This window comes from Cryptotermes secundus, unplaced genomic scaffold (assembly GCF_002891405.2).
Source record: "Cryptotermes secundus unplaced genomic scaffold, Csec_1.0 scaffold42, whole genome shotgun sequence".
NCBI classification, from domain to species: domain Eukaryota; kingdom Metazoa; phylum Arthropoda; class Insecta; order Blattodea; family Kalotermitidae; genus Cryptotermes; species Cryptotermes secundus.
The window spans coordinates 1,865,633-1,881,413 of NW_019720161.1; the positions used below are offsets into that span (position 1 = coordinate 1,865,633).

The 15,781-nt window shown below is 39.0% G+C and overlaps 1 protein-coding gene across 5 annotated transcripts in view; it reads right to left on the minus strand.

Annotated features, from left to right (window-relative positions):
* The window catches only part of LOC111866967, a gene marked incomplete at its 5' end in the record, with an annotated part of 33,216 nt that extends 17,684 nt beyond the window's left edge, over nt 1-15,532 (minus strand). For all 5 annotated transcript variants that reach the window (XR_004513287.1, XM_033752514.1, XM_023856366.2 and 2 more), the window contains 6 exon segments: nt 5,118-5,480; nt 6,388-6,528; nt 8,222-8,339; nt 10,396-10,729; nt 14,067-14,266; nt 15,140-15,532. Coding sequence is in view for 4 of the 5 variants with exons in the window: in XM_033752514.1 (XP_033608405.1) it covers nt 5,118-5,480; nt 6,388-6,528; nt 8,222-8,339; nt 10,396-10,729; nt 14,067-14,266; nt 15,140-15,532 (1,549 nt within the window).
* Between the last annotated feature and the right edge of the window lie 249 nt (nt 15,533-15,781).

Below are 15,781 nucleotides of genomic sequence, written 5' to 3' on the forward strand. Positions count from 1 at the left end.
CAGTGGCGGATTTTCTAATATTTCGTTATTAGTAAGAAGTCAGTGTCAGACTCCTTTATTTCTTTGTATATCATTTTTATTGTGTATCTCAGAAGGGGTATAAACCCACTGAGCCAGTGTTACTTTGTGCGTGAGGACATCTTCGTCACTGTGATTTTCGGTATCAGTGGCGGACTGACACTTTTCAACTGCTATTGCAATTACTTTGTACCACAATTTTGTGAGTGTTCCTAACAGTCTCGCTTTTTCAATCATCATAAAGTATAGGATTTAGCTGGAAGCCCCCTCCCCCAAGATAGAACCTCAAAAACGAGCCAGATACTCAAAATTCCTCGATGCTGAAGAACCTGAGGAAATATTGATGGAAGATGAATCTGATGAAGAGTTGGAAGAACTTGATGCACCTTCCTACACTGGATGGCAACTTCCGAGATGAATCTGGCCATCCTATCAAACCTCAAGTAATTGAAGACCACAATGCACACATGGGCTCTGTGGACATATCTGATAGAATGGTGAACAGCTATGACATTGCTCGGAGGACATGGAAGTGGACAAAGAAATTGTTATTCCACCTTCTAGATATGACTATTCTCAACGCATATCTGTTACACAAGTCATGTGATGGAAAAATGATGCACAAAAAATTCCACAAAATTTTGGTGCGTGATTTGATTCTTCAATCACATGAGGTGAATATCACGGTCAGTGGCGTTTCTCAGGGGAGGCCAAGTTCATCTGGGGCCCAACTGAGTCGACTTGAGGTGAAACATTCAAAACACTGGCCAGCTAATGGGAAACAAAGACGTCATGTTTGTTCTATTGAGAAGAAAAGCAGGAGCAGGCTTTTCTACTGTAATGTGTGATGTTGCGCTGTGTCTCGTGGACTGCTTCAAGAGTGGGACACGCACACGTCAGAGTGTAAACTGTGAAGTGACACAGTCCAAACCGTGTACAGTCCGAACCAAATATTATTGCATATAGTGTCATCATATTTACATCACCAACACGATTCAAGGTTGAAGAAAAACAACGTGTAAGTCTTTAGAATTTCGTAACATATAATAAAGATTATATTTTGCAATTCATGACAAAATAATCACAGTTAATTTTCATTTGTAAAACCTGCCCTTTTTTGTATATGTAGAAAATTTTATTGTCTTTCAGATTCTTTTTAGTTCATATTCCGATGTTGCATAGAACAGAAAATATGCATTTTTTTCTGAAAGTCTGCAATGTTAAACTTAGGGCCATTCAAATTCCGGCCATAGGGAGCTGCCGGCAATTTAAAAGTCTGGGCATTAAAGGTTAAATACTTTTTTTCTAACAATTACAGAAAATCTAAACTTGCATCAGGAAGTAGGAGATAATGTCATTTCAATTTTAAGAGAGGCATTTCCTAGAAAATTCCCTGGTATTTAAACCATTCCAACCACTGAAACTGAAATAAAAAGTATAATACTGTAATGTGTTTTGCCACTGAAGACGCCATTTGGATTGTTAATTGGCTTATATAACAACCTACAAATCATAACTACAAAAACTTATAACACTGTTACAGGTTTACACACTTTACAACCTTACACAACAATCTCTTCAGTAGTCTTCACGTATTTATAACTCGGGAGCTATACAAGTCTCTCTTAATTACACACTCCCAATATAACTGTACTACAGCACACAATCTTGAAGTCACACAATAAGTCTTCACTTGCTGACTTCTGTTATCGCACACTATCACCTAAGATCTTCTAACCACGCATTCGGGTCTTCTTTCCGCGACTGCTGCTATATTTCAACTGTCTTCGGCGGCTGCTGCATTCTAAACTGACTCCTTGGGCAGTGTAGTTCTCTTATAAACTCTCAGCCAAACAACGGGAAAAACACCTCACTTCCTTGTTGCCTAGTCGCCGTGTTTACAAAGGCGTTGTTGGGCAACGCTGCCAAGAGTTGTTTATTGCTGCATAGCAACCATGGCATCCCCCGCTACATCACCGCGGGGGGGGCTGGGGGCAGAGTGCTGACTAGCCTGTTACCGTAATAGAGACAGCGCTCCGATGTTGTTACGTCTCTGCTGGCGGGGGAGGGGATGTCCTCCATAGCACAGTATGTCACACTGCTCCCTTCTTAAGGCTGTTCGTCCCAAACAGCCTGATTGTACATCCTGTTCCTTTTATTTGCAGGGTGTTCTTGCAATGTCTTCTTCTTTCTTATCCGGCTACTACTCTTGCAGAGACTATCCTCCGTCCGTTACATCTGCTCCCCTCTTAAGACCAGCTCGTCTCAAGCGGTTTCCTGTTAACTTGCCAGAAGATCCAGCTGTATCACATTCAGCCATCGCACATTCATTCTCTCTGGGGAGGCCGGTGCTTCTAATTTACCAGCTCCTCTTCTGTGCTCTGCTTCTTTTTCGTTTTGGAGGGGGTCAACCCCTGCATAGTGTCCAGTTTTTGATGTTCGTATCTGCTGAGATTCTGTGCAGCACGTCTGCTTGTGCACTTGCACACGCCTAGAATTTTCTTTTCAGGACAAGTCCTTGTGTCGTCCTCTCACGTTCAAGTCCTTCAGTGCTTTCTTTGACACATATTTACGCAGGCTTGTGCGTGACTCCAACTGATCTCCCTGGAGTCTGAGTCTCTTGCACTGTGTCACATTTGCACAGCTAGTTATCTTCTTGTCAGCCACGACCGATCGCTTCCTCCTGGGTCCACCAGTTCCCTGAGTAAGGTTCTTCTTCTCGATGTCTCTCTCTCCCTCAAAACAAAAAACTCTTCAGGCTATGATGGAATAACAAGTAAAATTTTAAAAGTTTGTGCATCTCTAATCAGTAGCCCATTAACTCACATCTGTAATCACTCACTATCCACAGGAATCTTTCCTCATCATCTTACGATTTCATTAGTAAGATCACTATATAAATAAGGGGACAAGACTAGTATGTCAAACTACAGGCCAATTTCACTGCTAACTACTTTCTCTAAAGTACCTGAAAAAGTTATGCACAATAGGTTAAGCCACTATTTTCAGAGTAACAATATACTAGTCCCAGAACAGTTTGGCTTTAGGAAAGGATTTTCCATTGAAAATGCATGCTTTAAGTTAACGGACAGTGTGTTGAAATCTGTTAATCAAAAAATGCATGTTGGTGGAATATTCTGTGACCTGGCAAAGGCTTTTGACTGTGTAAATCATGAAATTTTATTAACTAAATTACATTCTTTTGGCATTCAAGGAACAACGTTAACTTGGTTCAGATCCTACCTAACAGACAGAAAACAAAAGACTGAAATAAAATCATCAAATTCAATCCAAAGTACCTACTCAAACTGGGGAATAATAAAACATGGGAGTTCCACAGGGGTCAACTTTGGGGCCTTTGCTTTTCATAATTTATATAAATGACCTCCCTCCTACACTAAGGACATCATCAATACCTACAATATTTGCAGATGACACTAGTGTTATAATTTCTGGTAAAAATTTAGATGATTTCTGCATGTTATCAAGCAAGGTTCTTTCACAAATGAGTAAATGGTTTTCAGCAAACAAGCTGTCACTAAACCTAGCAAATACAAATGTAATAAAATTTATAATGAAAAACTCACCACACTATCCATTAAACATAGGATATAATGATAAATATACAGAAGAGGAAGTAAACACAAAATTCCTTGGTTTGCAAATTGATAATCATTTAAACTGGAAAAACCATATCGATCAGTTGATTCCAAAGTACAGCATGTTATGCAGTTAGATTCATGTTACATATTAGTAACACTGACACTCTCAAATCAATCTATTTTACTTATTTTCACTCTTTAATGAAGTATGGAATAATTTTCTGGGGTAATTCATCTGACAGCAAAAAGGTATTTACATTGCAAAGGAAACTGTTAGAATCATGATGGGTGTCAAATCCCGTAATTCCTGTAGAGATCTATTTAAGAGACTACAGATCTTAACTTTGCCTTATGAATATATATATATATATTCATTAATAAACTTCATTACAAATAATGAAGAACATTTTCAGACAAATGCGGATGTACAGTGTTAACACAAGACACAAACACCGTCGTCATAAACCAATTTCTAACCTCTCACGCTTTCAGAAAAGCGCATATTATGCTGGGATCAACATTTTTAATAACCTGCCATCTGATATCAAAGGTCTTATGAACGAAAGGCACGATTTAAAATAGCACTGAAACAATTCTTAAATACACATTCATTCTACTCTGTTGACGAATACCTATTGTCTAGAAAATAATTTATGTATCTTTAAATAGCCTTGTGTGTAGTCACTGTGTATTCTTGGTTTCTCTTGTGTGAGAACTCCACTGGGTCTGTACATATGTTTTGTATTTATATGACATATTCCACATCCTACAATCATTTTGATTAACTTTGGATACATGGAATGCAATGCAATGTTATGTAATGTACGACATGAGGGGGCTGGAGGGGACAACAAGATAAGGCAGAAAGGGGGGTGCTTCAAGAATCACCAGTCCCTCCATCCACATCACTGCTTCCTTCAGCATTAGTTCTATGGCTGCATTATTCACTACCAAACATATCATGCTACATCTTCTAGGCTGGTGAACACAGCAGAGAATCATCAGTACATTCCTACTAATAATTTTATTTATATCACCTCGGTTCTAATCCCACAGAACACATCCAGTTTTATCAGCATACATCTCACATTCAATTCAACTTTCAGCTTTTGTACAAGCAATTTATATGTATCTAAAGGTACAAGTAATAGGTAAAGCTGTCGGTGCACTTATGTAAGCACCACACTACGAAAACAGATGGGAGAAATGGAAGGTTTAGCTCCATGCATTCTTAACATTGGTATTAAATGAGCACTTTACCCCTGTGGAAACAGCAGCTGGTACTCGCTGGATAGGAAGCTGGGTATACCAAAGGACAGTCTGGATGCTGTGGAGACAAGAAAGATCTGTTGCCCCTGCCAAGAACTGAACCATGACTCCTCAGTCATCTACCCATTAGCATAACTGCTGTAGTGAGATATCCCAGTATCTTCATGCATCTAAGGGCTTGAAAAATTTAATAAACAGTGTATGGAGACTTCTAAATATAAAACTTACCCGACTCTTCCAGTGGCACATCACAGATGAAACAGGGTGGCACTGGTACTAACACAAAGTTCTCGTCTTCTTCAGAATCCGAAGTGATAGAAATAGTGCCCGAGATGATACTTAGGTTTTCATCATCTGAGTCACTTTCATATTCAGCACTTCTCTCCTTGGTTTCATCTTTTCCCTTCTCTGTGGATGCTGCCTTATCTTCACTCATCGTCTCATATGCATCATCTGTTCCAGCCACGGACTGGGTGGCTGAGGAGCCCACCACTTGGTTGGGTTCATACTTCTTTCTCAAATCGACAGGCTGATCTGCTTTGGTCTTTGACATTTCTTTATCATTATTATTCTCACTGTCATGAACTGATTCTGAAAAATACAAAATTGAAAATTACATGTAGTATTTCAGGTTCTTACAGCAGTGGTTATGCAGAGTTCAATTTTCTTAGATATAATGAAATGGTTCTCCACTGAAAGTCGACCAACATTTCAGAGGAAGATGTCTCCCTCTTTTGAGTCAAAGAACATGCCATGAAAGAAACCAGCATGAAGCATGTGGCAAATGGAGCACTGGTTGACTTTCAGTGTACTATACAGCATTATTTTCAAGGCATAGTGCTTAATTAGTTAAGCACAGGGACAATTTTACATTTTACTTTTACACAGCATTATAACCCAGAAGATATAACTCTTGACGAAAATTACACTCCACATTCATGTGTACACTTACAATGATTGCTAATGAAACGATACAGTAAACTATGATCACTAAATTAAACAGAATGTTACAATCAAGTAATCTGAAGGCTCCTGGCTCACGTTTCACTCCAGACACCTGCTATACTGACTGACTTCATTTTCTTCAGTCCCTCCTGGCAAGTGCCATGATAGACCTTTGATTAGGCTACTACCATTTCCAAATACTTTCCAATTTGTTACTTACCTATCACCTTACCAGTCAAAGCTATATAGCCTAGCTCACAGTTGAGCAAACTGGATTAGGGGTTGCATGAGCTTCATTACAACACATTTTATGAACACTGCTGGACGAAACCTATGAAATAGCTATCACCTGAAATCCAAACTTCTTACATTTGTGTGGAAAAATAATTACATTGTGTAGGTTTCAGGCAAACATTTCTCATATCTGTACTGAAGCAAACCATAACAATATGAGAACAGAGAAAGTGAGCTATGAGTGGGGGGGAAAAATTATTTTCTTCTCAAAATTAAAAAGAACACTATGCAAGTAAATACAATATATTACACGATTTACCATGTCGATCAGCTGGTCTCACATTTGTTACTTCTTTCTCACGTTCTTTTGAATCCACAATAACAGCACAACCCAACCAATGTCCAAACCTCACTCCCATGTGGTAAAAGTGCCAGTAAGATTCAAATGTCCCAGGGAATTCTGAAACAATAATTAAAACATATTCAAAACAATGAATTCTTCATAATCATCACAGTGAGAACCTCAAATTTTATAGACTTCATCCATTATCAGTAGCATGTGGTGTGTGATGCATATAAACTTTTACAGTAATGGAACTGAATCTGTCATCCTGAACCTACATTAACCTTTAACGACCGAAAGTCCGGTATACCGGACCGTACCTGTGACCTCGAAGATGCCGAAAGTCCAGTATACTGGACGCAAGACACGTGCTCACTTTAGAAGTGCTGATGGTTAGACCTTGAGTTTGAAACCAACACAAACCCACGCAAGTTCAAGTCAGAAGTCCAGTTGTTAGCTCTGAACAATAAAACCCTTCATCATGGCACTGGGTTCGATTTCGTTTACATGTAGGTAAGACTGTTTGTGACTTGGTCAGCCAAACAGAGTGGAAGCTTCTTCACAGAAAAGCTGACCCAACATTCCTCTGTGCGGGTAGATCACTGCTTCTGTAGCTCTCAAGGAAGTGTGACGTGTTTAGTGAGTGTCTGAATTATCAGCTTGTGAGTCAGTGGCGGACTGTGCTTTCAGGGTTACTTTTTTGTTTTGTACTGAAGTCAGTGGAGTCAGGAAGTCAGTGTCAGACTGTCACAAAATTACGTTGTGAATAAAAGGCATCCTCATCACTGTGACTTTCGGTATCAGTGTATCCGAACAATCAGCAAACCCCCCTGCCGCCCCCAAAATGGAACGTGCACATAATTCCAGACATCTGGATCCAGATGAGCTGCATGAAATTTGGCACACGCGCACCTGTGTGTGATGAAAAAGAAACTGTGATTTGAGGGTGTCCTTTGTCAATGAACATATATTTGGGGCTGGATTTTATTCGTCAATTGCATGAGGGGATTTATTACGGTAATTGGTGTTTCTCTGGGGAAGCCAAGATTTTTCATTGAGTCGTCTGGAACTGAACATTGACAACACTGTCCGGCCAGCCAGATAGAAACAATAACTTCCTGTTTGTTCGCTAAGCGAGAGACTGAACCAGATTGTCTACCAGCGTATGAGAAGTGAGGTCTGTGTGACCTTCACAACGCGCTGAAGCAAACTCTGCCTTTCCGCGCTCCCGCACGCAGTATCTATAGTAGCGTAAACTTACACGACGCAACGAGTTGAAACTCGTGTACAGTCTGACCAAACATTTTGGTGTATAGTGTCAATGTATTTTGGATATAACGACGTCTCAAGTTTGAAGAAAAAATTATGGGTAAGTCTTTTGGAATTTCATTACACATATAATAGAGAGTATATTTTGAATTTCATGACATAACAATCACAGTTAATTTTTATTTGTAAAAATTGCCATAGGTATATTGTAGGAAATTTCATTCTCTATCAGGCGGTTTTTAGTTCGTATTTCTAAGCTGCATAGAACGGAAAATATGTAGTTTTTTCTGAAAGTCTACAATATTAAAAGGGCAACGTCAATTTAACTCCGGCAGCAGTGCAGTCGTGGGGGGTTTAAATGCCGACTCTTAAAGGTTAAGGAGCAAAAATACCCACTTCTCCACACATTATAAACTGCATGAAACTCAATACAATTCACAACATACTTTTCAACCATGCCTATATGTTTCAAGAAAATGTGTCTGACAAATGCTGCAGCCAAATTTTCAACATTCATAAAATATTTAAATATTATAGTTACCTGGTGCTTGGAAAGTAACAGCAATTATACCCTTTTCTCCAGGCATTAAAATTGGACACTTCAGAACTGTTGCTTTGGGTTGCAGACCAGAAGATCCCCACGCCAACCGAAGCTCAGTCTATATAAAAACAGATAATTCACAAAATAAGAAATCTTCTCAGATGTGATGCGCTGTAGTCCTGTAGATAGTCACCAACATTTTGGAGGAACATACTGCTTCCATCTTCAGGGTCAAAGACATGTTAAGCAAGCAAATGACAAAGAATATGGCTGCTTGAGAACGCACTGCAACAAATGTTCTCACAGCAGTAACTATGAAGAGTAATAGCTTCTAGGATTAACACTGCATAAAGGCTGTGCCATAGCTCAGTGGTTACTCATTGGCTTCCCACCCCAGCTGCCTGGGTTTGGTCATGTGGGATTTGTGGTGGACAAAGTGGCGATGGGGCAAGTTTTCTCAGAGTACCTCGTTTTCCCCTGCCAATCTTCATTCCATCAATTGCTCCACAATCACCCTCATCTATCATCTGCGGATGGTACAATAGGCCAGAAGTGGCCGCAGTACAAAGTGGACTTAGTCCCAGCCCACTAAGAAAAAAAAACAGTGTAATTCTGTAGAAGACCAGCAACATTCCTGAGGACTTCTACTTGACTACACAGCATTACATTCCAGGAGAGAATACTGCATCACAGGTTGCATTCCTTTACTCAAACAGCATACACTATATTCTGCCAGCAGATAAGATGGCAGACTGAGTGGCAATGATTACTCGTTTAGGTGAGCAAGAGTCAGATTAATTCACTGGTTAAATAAAAACAGTATTTGTATATTTTACTGGAACAACAGTTACAAGACATCTTTCTTGTCATTAAGAAGCAAAGCAGCATACATGTTGAATGGCGGCAGAGCTTGGCAATAACAATAGTTCGGTAACAGCAATTATTTTTAAACCCTACAATCTTCAACATAATAAATGCTTATAATTATCATCTGGTCAAGAGGTACAGAGGAAAAATCCCTATTTAATATTTGTTTTGGGGGCAGTGGATCTGAAGATTGAACTGAGGAAAATTTTAAATGGAGGTAATTTAACAGGTACTTGACTGTGAATCACTGAAATCTAACATCAAGTGTGGTAATACTTTAAAATATGGAATATTAAATGGAAGTTCCACTGTATTACACATCAATTCTGAACCTCCTGCACCGCAAACCCCACCAATCATTTAGTTACAAAACTGTAGTATCATCATAATAAAAACTAAACTTCCTATTTTAAACAAAGCATATTTTTACAATCATGTACATTTCAATATTTTATTAATCATTAATGGAAGTGCCTATTTTTGGGACCTCACATCCCACACTGCCACCTGTTGTGTCCAGCCAGTTGGGAAACACTGCATTGTAGTATAAATAGTTAAAGCTCATTACTGAAAACTGAAGAGAAAATTAATAACAATTAGTGACCTGCAGAGCATTAAGAAGAAAAACTCTGCCATATTTAATAACAGGAAAAGATATCTTTTAAGTATTGTTTATCACATTACAGAAAATTACATCATGCATTCTTGACGTAGCTTCAGATTAATATTACTGCCCAGACACGTTCCAACATGTACAGTATCTCAAGGCTGATATCTATGGTTGTACATGATTTTAGGGCACTTCAATACGTAAATCTTTTCTCTTACCTTCTTATACATAACATCAAACACTGCACATCATACATCAGTTTTACTACATGCAACTTAAAGTAATTTTTCGCATATAACTCTACATCCCCCAGAAGTGTCTCCACCTTATCGTGATGGTGGAACTTGCGTGACTCTGTGACCTGGATAGCTATGCCGGCAGTAGTTTAACTACCGGTAGGATCACCCATGCCAGAAAGGTCAAGGGTAGAGAGATGCCCTGGTTCTCCAGGTTGAGGGTTGGGCATGAGGCTAACAACCTCATCTTGTAAAAAGAATTTTGTTCAGAAACCTAACAACCAGCCTTGGGTCATCATGCGTGGGTCCATTCGTATGGCAGCATGCATTGGTTGTGGAGACTGGCTGTAGAGGAGGCCAAGGTTCACCCAGGGCTGTAGCGCCAAGTGGTAGGTAGGTAACTCTACTACATACAAAATCATTTTTTCAAAAAAACATCAGTGACTTGAAATTTACATTACCTTATCAGTCCACGGGAGAGTACCATTATTCATGATCTCCCACACTTTTGTAAAACGTTCTCCTAGCCTGATATGCGTCTCTGTAGGTCTGTGTCCATCATTCAGTAGTATAGCATCCATCAAATATGTACCCACAGGCCCGTCACTCATTTTCTTCCTTGTGCCTCCGCAGATCTTCTCAGAAGGCCGCTCAGGGCGTGATTTACTCTGGGATTTCTTCTCCATTCTTCGCTTTGTTTTGTTCTCCAACTTCTCAAGTTTCGAGTCCAGTTTCTTTTCAAGTTTCTTTTCTCGTTTATGAAGTTTTTCTATTTTCTTCAGCAGTTTATGATCCCTAAATATTCCAAACAGGAAGTCACTAAATTCAACAATTCCATTTTACAATAAATGAAACTGTTGATACAATATAAGAGTCAATTTTACCGACCACACAACATATTTTTATTATTATTATTATTATTACACTACATGTTTCGACCTAAAGAGGTCATCCTCAGGTGTACGAACACAGCTGTATAATTACACGCAATCACATTCGTCTTCTCACTTATTCGATCCTGTATCTTATTCAGGCTCACGCTCAATAATATATCAAGCTCTCTCATAAACACAAGTTAAAATTATGGTCCATGTCATGATGGCTACTCATCATGACATGGACCGTAACAGATCCACAACTTCAGAAGACACAGTAGAACAGCAAGACCTCCAAAAGTGAAAAAGTGCAATCTATAATAAAATTGAACTTTAATTCATGAACGTTTAATCAATAATATAATTAAACTAGTTAAAGTGAACTTGACGCAGTGATGAACGTAAGTAGGAAGTGACTGAATACAAGTGGAAGTGAAAGCATAACAAGTGACCTGAACTGAAATTCGATTCACAAACTTTAAAATTTTTAAACAATTTTAAATTTAAATTTTAACTTTTGACCTTTAGAACAATTTTAACTTGTGTTTTATGAGAGAGCTTGATATATTATTGAGCGTGAGCCTGAATAAGATACAGGATCGAATAAGTGAAAAGACGAATGTGATTGCGTGTAATTATACAGCTGTGTTCATACACCTGAGGATGACCTCTTGAGGTCAAAACATGTAGTGTAATAATAATACAAATATGTTGTGTGGTCGGTAAAATTGACTTTAATATTGATTAAATACACAACAGGATGCAAGAAACAATTAAACTGTTGATAAAAGTTTAACGTTAACAAAATAACAGACAAGAAACCTAGAGAATGGCTTTTGAATCAACAAATTCAAAGGTAATATCCTGAATTTTGAAGAAAATAAATATAACAAGTTAGGAAATGTATACATAATGTAACAAGTTTGGCAAATTTGCTCTCTTTTGTTTCATTATTTGAAGAACTGCAAGTCTTGCAGAAAAAGGGTACTGGCTACAAAATGCATTTTTTGTTTCTCTCCAACTCTTGTTCAAAACATTTTTCGCTTGAATAGGTACTTAATGAGCTATGTTTGAGATGCACAAAGAAAAAGCATGTAGGTCCTCATATGAAGTGTCATTATTATTGTGCCAAATTAATCAAAATTTGAATGTCAGCAAATTCTAGTAAAACTTCCCAAGATCAATTTTCATGAAACCCTTTAAGCAGTTTTTAAATCAGTTACTTTGCAAATGGACAGAACACCATGACATAGCAAACAATCACATTTCTGAAACTTCTTGTGGTGAACAAAACAAAACAAAACAAAACAAGAAAAAAAAAAATTTTACTATACCCAATGATCAGATTGCTGAAAGTTGAGTGAGCCCTTGAACTGAAAATACAGCAAATCTCTATACACTACAAAAATGTTATGATGCTGCATGAGACCATGGTAACTCGTTGTGCTGACAGAGCACTGCAAGCAATACTAATTCTGCTGGTAGGTCAAACCACCAGCAATAGTCTTCCTGTTGTCATCTGCTGGAAAGGTGTCTTCTATTCCGTTTAAATGTGAGATATGAGAGACCAGACGGAACACGGGACAGAGCAGGTCAGATCCGATGTGAGGTAAGGGAAGAACCAAGAGTAAAGATACTCCACCGAGAAGAGCAGTGCAAGAGTATAAGCCTTGAAGAGGAAATGTGAGATATGATAGACCAATCAGGTCGCTTCGTCTGAAAGGGCGTTATTTGAGAGTAATTGTAATTACGAGTAGTTGTCCAATAATCATCTTCATCTAAATCTGGAACCTATAATTTCTTGTTGTGTTATCTGGATACACAGTGTGTTCAGGTGCTGTTAGGACTGTGTTCATTAAAAACACAAGACATGAATTATTTTCAAAATTTCACTCTTTTTATTCAAAGGAGTCTCCTTCTGAATCAATACATAGCTGGAATCGAATGAAAAGTTTTCGAAAACAGTCACTGTACTCCTTTTGTGGAATCACATTTAAAACTGTGGTACGTTCCCTTTGGATGTCCTGGATGGTGTAGTGATGGTCTCCTTTCATCGTCAATTTAACTTTTGGGAACAACCAGAAATCTGCTGGAGCCAAATCTGGCATATATGGAGGATGATCAAGGACTGTAATGATCGTTTCTGGTCAAATTATCACGCATGATCTTTGATTTGTGGGGTGGGGCATTGTTGTGGAAGAGCAACCAGGAACCTTGCTCTCAATATTCAGGTCGAATTCAAAGAATTCTTGCCCACAAACGGCTGAGGACTCTGAGATAATAATCAGAATTCACCATTTGACCTTCTGGCAGAAATTCCTTGTGAATGATTCCTTTGGAATCGAAGAAAATGGTTAGCAGTGTCTTTACTCGACTCTTTTGCATGTGCACTTTCTTTGATTTTGGCTTCTTTGGGCTCAACTACGCTTCACTCTGCCGCTTTGTGAGAGGCTCATATTCAAAACACCATGTCTTGTCACCAGTAACAATCAATTTTGTATTCATTTGTATCACTTTGGGCAGACCGTAACATGTCTTTGCAGTGTTCCACTCTGGCATGTTTTCATTGCCTGACAGTGCATGCGGTACAAACCGAGCACAGACCTTCCGTTTGCCCAAATCCTCGGTCAAAATTGATGCACAGTACTTTTTGGTATTCCCAAAAGCTCCTCGATGAGTCTTGTAGAAACAAATCTGTCTGATGCAATGATTTTGGTCACATTTTTTACATTTTCTTCAGTGCGACTTGTTCTCGGCTTTGATGTACGTGCAGCGTCTTCAATGTCCTCCCTGCTGTCACGAAATACATCATACCATCGAAAAATGTTAGAGCGGCACAACGAATCACTACCGTACACACGTTTCACCACTTTGTATGCTTCTCCGGCTGTTTTGCCTAACTTGACACACACTATTTGATGTCGGCTCTCTGTTCAACCGCCATTTTCCGATGAGCATCAGAACAGTACTGTTACATTCAATGTCAGAACACATGACACAGCGATGCTTGCGCTTTGAAATTATAGACAACCACAGCTGAAACTTCAAGAATCTTAATGCCACAATTCACCAACAGATGGCATTGCAGGGCAAAATTTAAAAAAATGAGTCCTAACAGATCCTGGACACACCATGTATTGACAGTATATCTGCACGTACAAAACTTTTCATCGAATAGACATTTAAGAGATCATACTAAAAAAATACTTTTCTTCATGATACACTAACTATATTCAAACCTTTCTCTTCTTACTGACCTTTGGTCATTGCTCAAGCCACCATCTGAAGAATCTTCATCAGAACTCTTTTTCTTTTTGCTCTTGGTAGCAGCCACTAACCCACTTTTCCTCTCAATACAGCAACATGAGGGGTGAGTGCTAGCCTTGGTACTCTCTAACACCTGTCTTGTATTGTACATCACATTTGTTGTAATTTCTGCTACAATTTCATTCTTGAACTGTCAAAAAGAAATTAAGGCATTATTAGCATAAAAGGCAATTTCCAAGAGTCTGAGGTTTTCTGCACTCTGACACTGTGTAGCCTCGCAGGTAGATACGAAAGTTTTGGAGGAACAGGTTGTCATCTCCAGAGTTGAAGTATGTACAGTGAAAAATTAGGTGGGTTATTTAGAAGGTTCCAACAAAGGCGGTCACTCAAATCCAAGACGGGGGGACAGGAGCCCAGACCTGGCTCTACCTCCTCCCTCCCATGAATATCATAACCTGTCTACATAACTCACCTGATTCAACCCTGAATATGAGGACATCACATTCCTCTGATGCCTGTAACCTACAATGTTACATGGTGTCACAACCCAGAAGATCACCATCTCGACAATCACCACATGAAACCTTCAAACCTTCAATTAAATACGGTAAAAGTAAAAAAGTAAAGAGACGTTGGGGGTCCCACATTATCTAGACAATCGGCTCAAAGATGGCAGTAAGGAAGTCAGCCTTACACGCTGGCCGCGCTTTACTCCCCAGGAAAATTATTTAATTCCTGGTACTCATTTCTGTCAGAGGCTGAGTAAACCCCAGGGCCTAGTGTGGCTGGAAGGATTAGGTCAACTGAAAAAATCCAGTGACCTCATCGGGGATTTGAACCCGCGACCTTACAGCTTGTAGCGTAGAGCCTCAACCACTACGCTACCGCGTGCCCCCAATTAAATACAATACTTGGTAAATATAACTCACGTGCCCTATATACTATTTGTCTTAACAGTCGTTTCCATGACTAAAATGCAGATAATCTAAACACTGTACAAGGAACGTATCTATTTGTTCCTCTCCATTAACAACCACGTCATAAAAAAAAGGCAATGGTATACCTTCTGCATGTACTTCTTGAACCATGGTGGTGGTGAGTCATCCTTCTCAATTTTGGTCCTCTTCCGCTTATCTGTTTCTAGTTTCATGATGCATGCCAATTTTTTACTAATTTCATTTGATAAGCTACTCTCTTCACCCTTTGCTTTTCTTTCTTCTGTTGACAAGTGGGTCATGCCACTTCTAACTTTATCTCCGGATCTTGCCTTTGAGACTGATTTGCTACTGGGTTTACCATGTTTCTTCTTCAAATCCCTTTCTGAATATGTCATTAATTTTGAGGCATGGATCTCCGTTTGTGCTGACACAGTGGACTGTGTTGCACCCTGTGGTTCTCCACGTTTTTCTACCTTTAGAACAACCTGTTTCCCCTTCACAGCTCGTTGTCGTGCAAACTACAACATAAAATATATATGTCCCCTAATAGAATACAAATATCTGTTAACTAAAATAAACCTTCAGAATTCTTTGTCAACAACAAACATTTAACAAGATATTACTAATGTTTTAGAGCATACTCATTTTGGAACTCAAAATAAGATGATTAATGTACACTACTGTGGAGGACACTCGCACGCCATCTGGTGTGGAGGGCACTGGCACGCCATCTGGAGGGATTCTACCAAACCATTTGATCTCTTTGT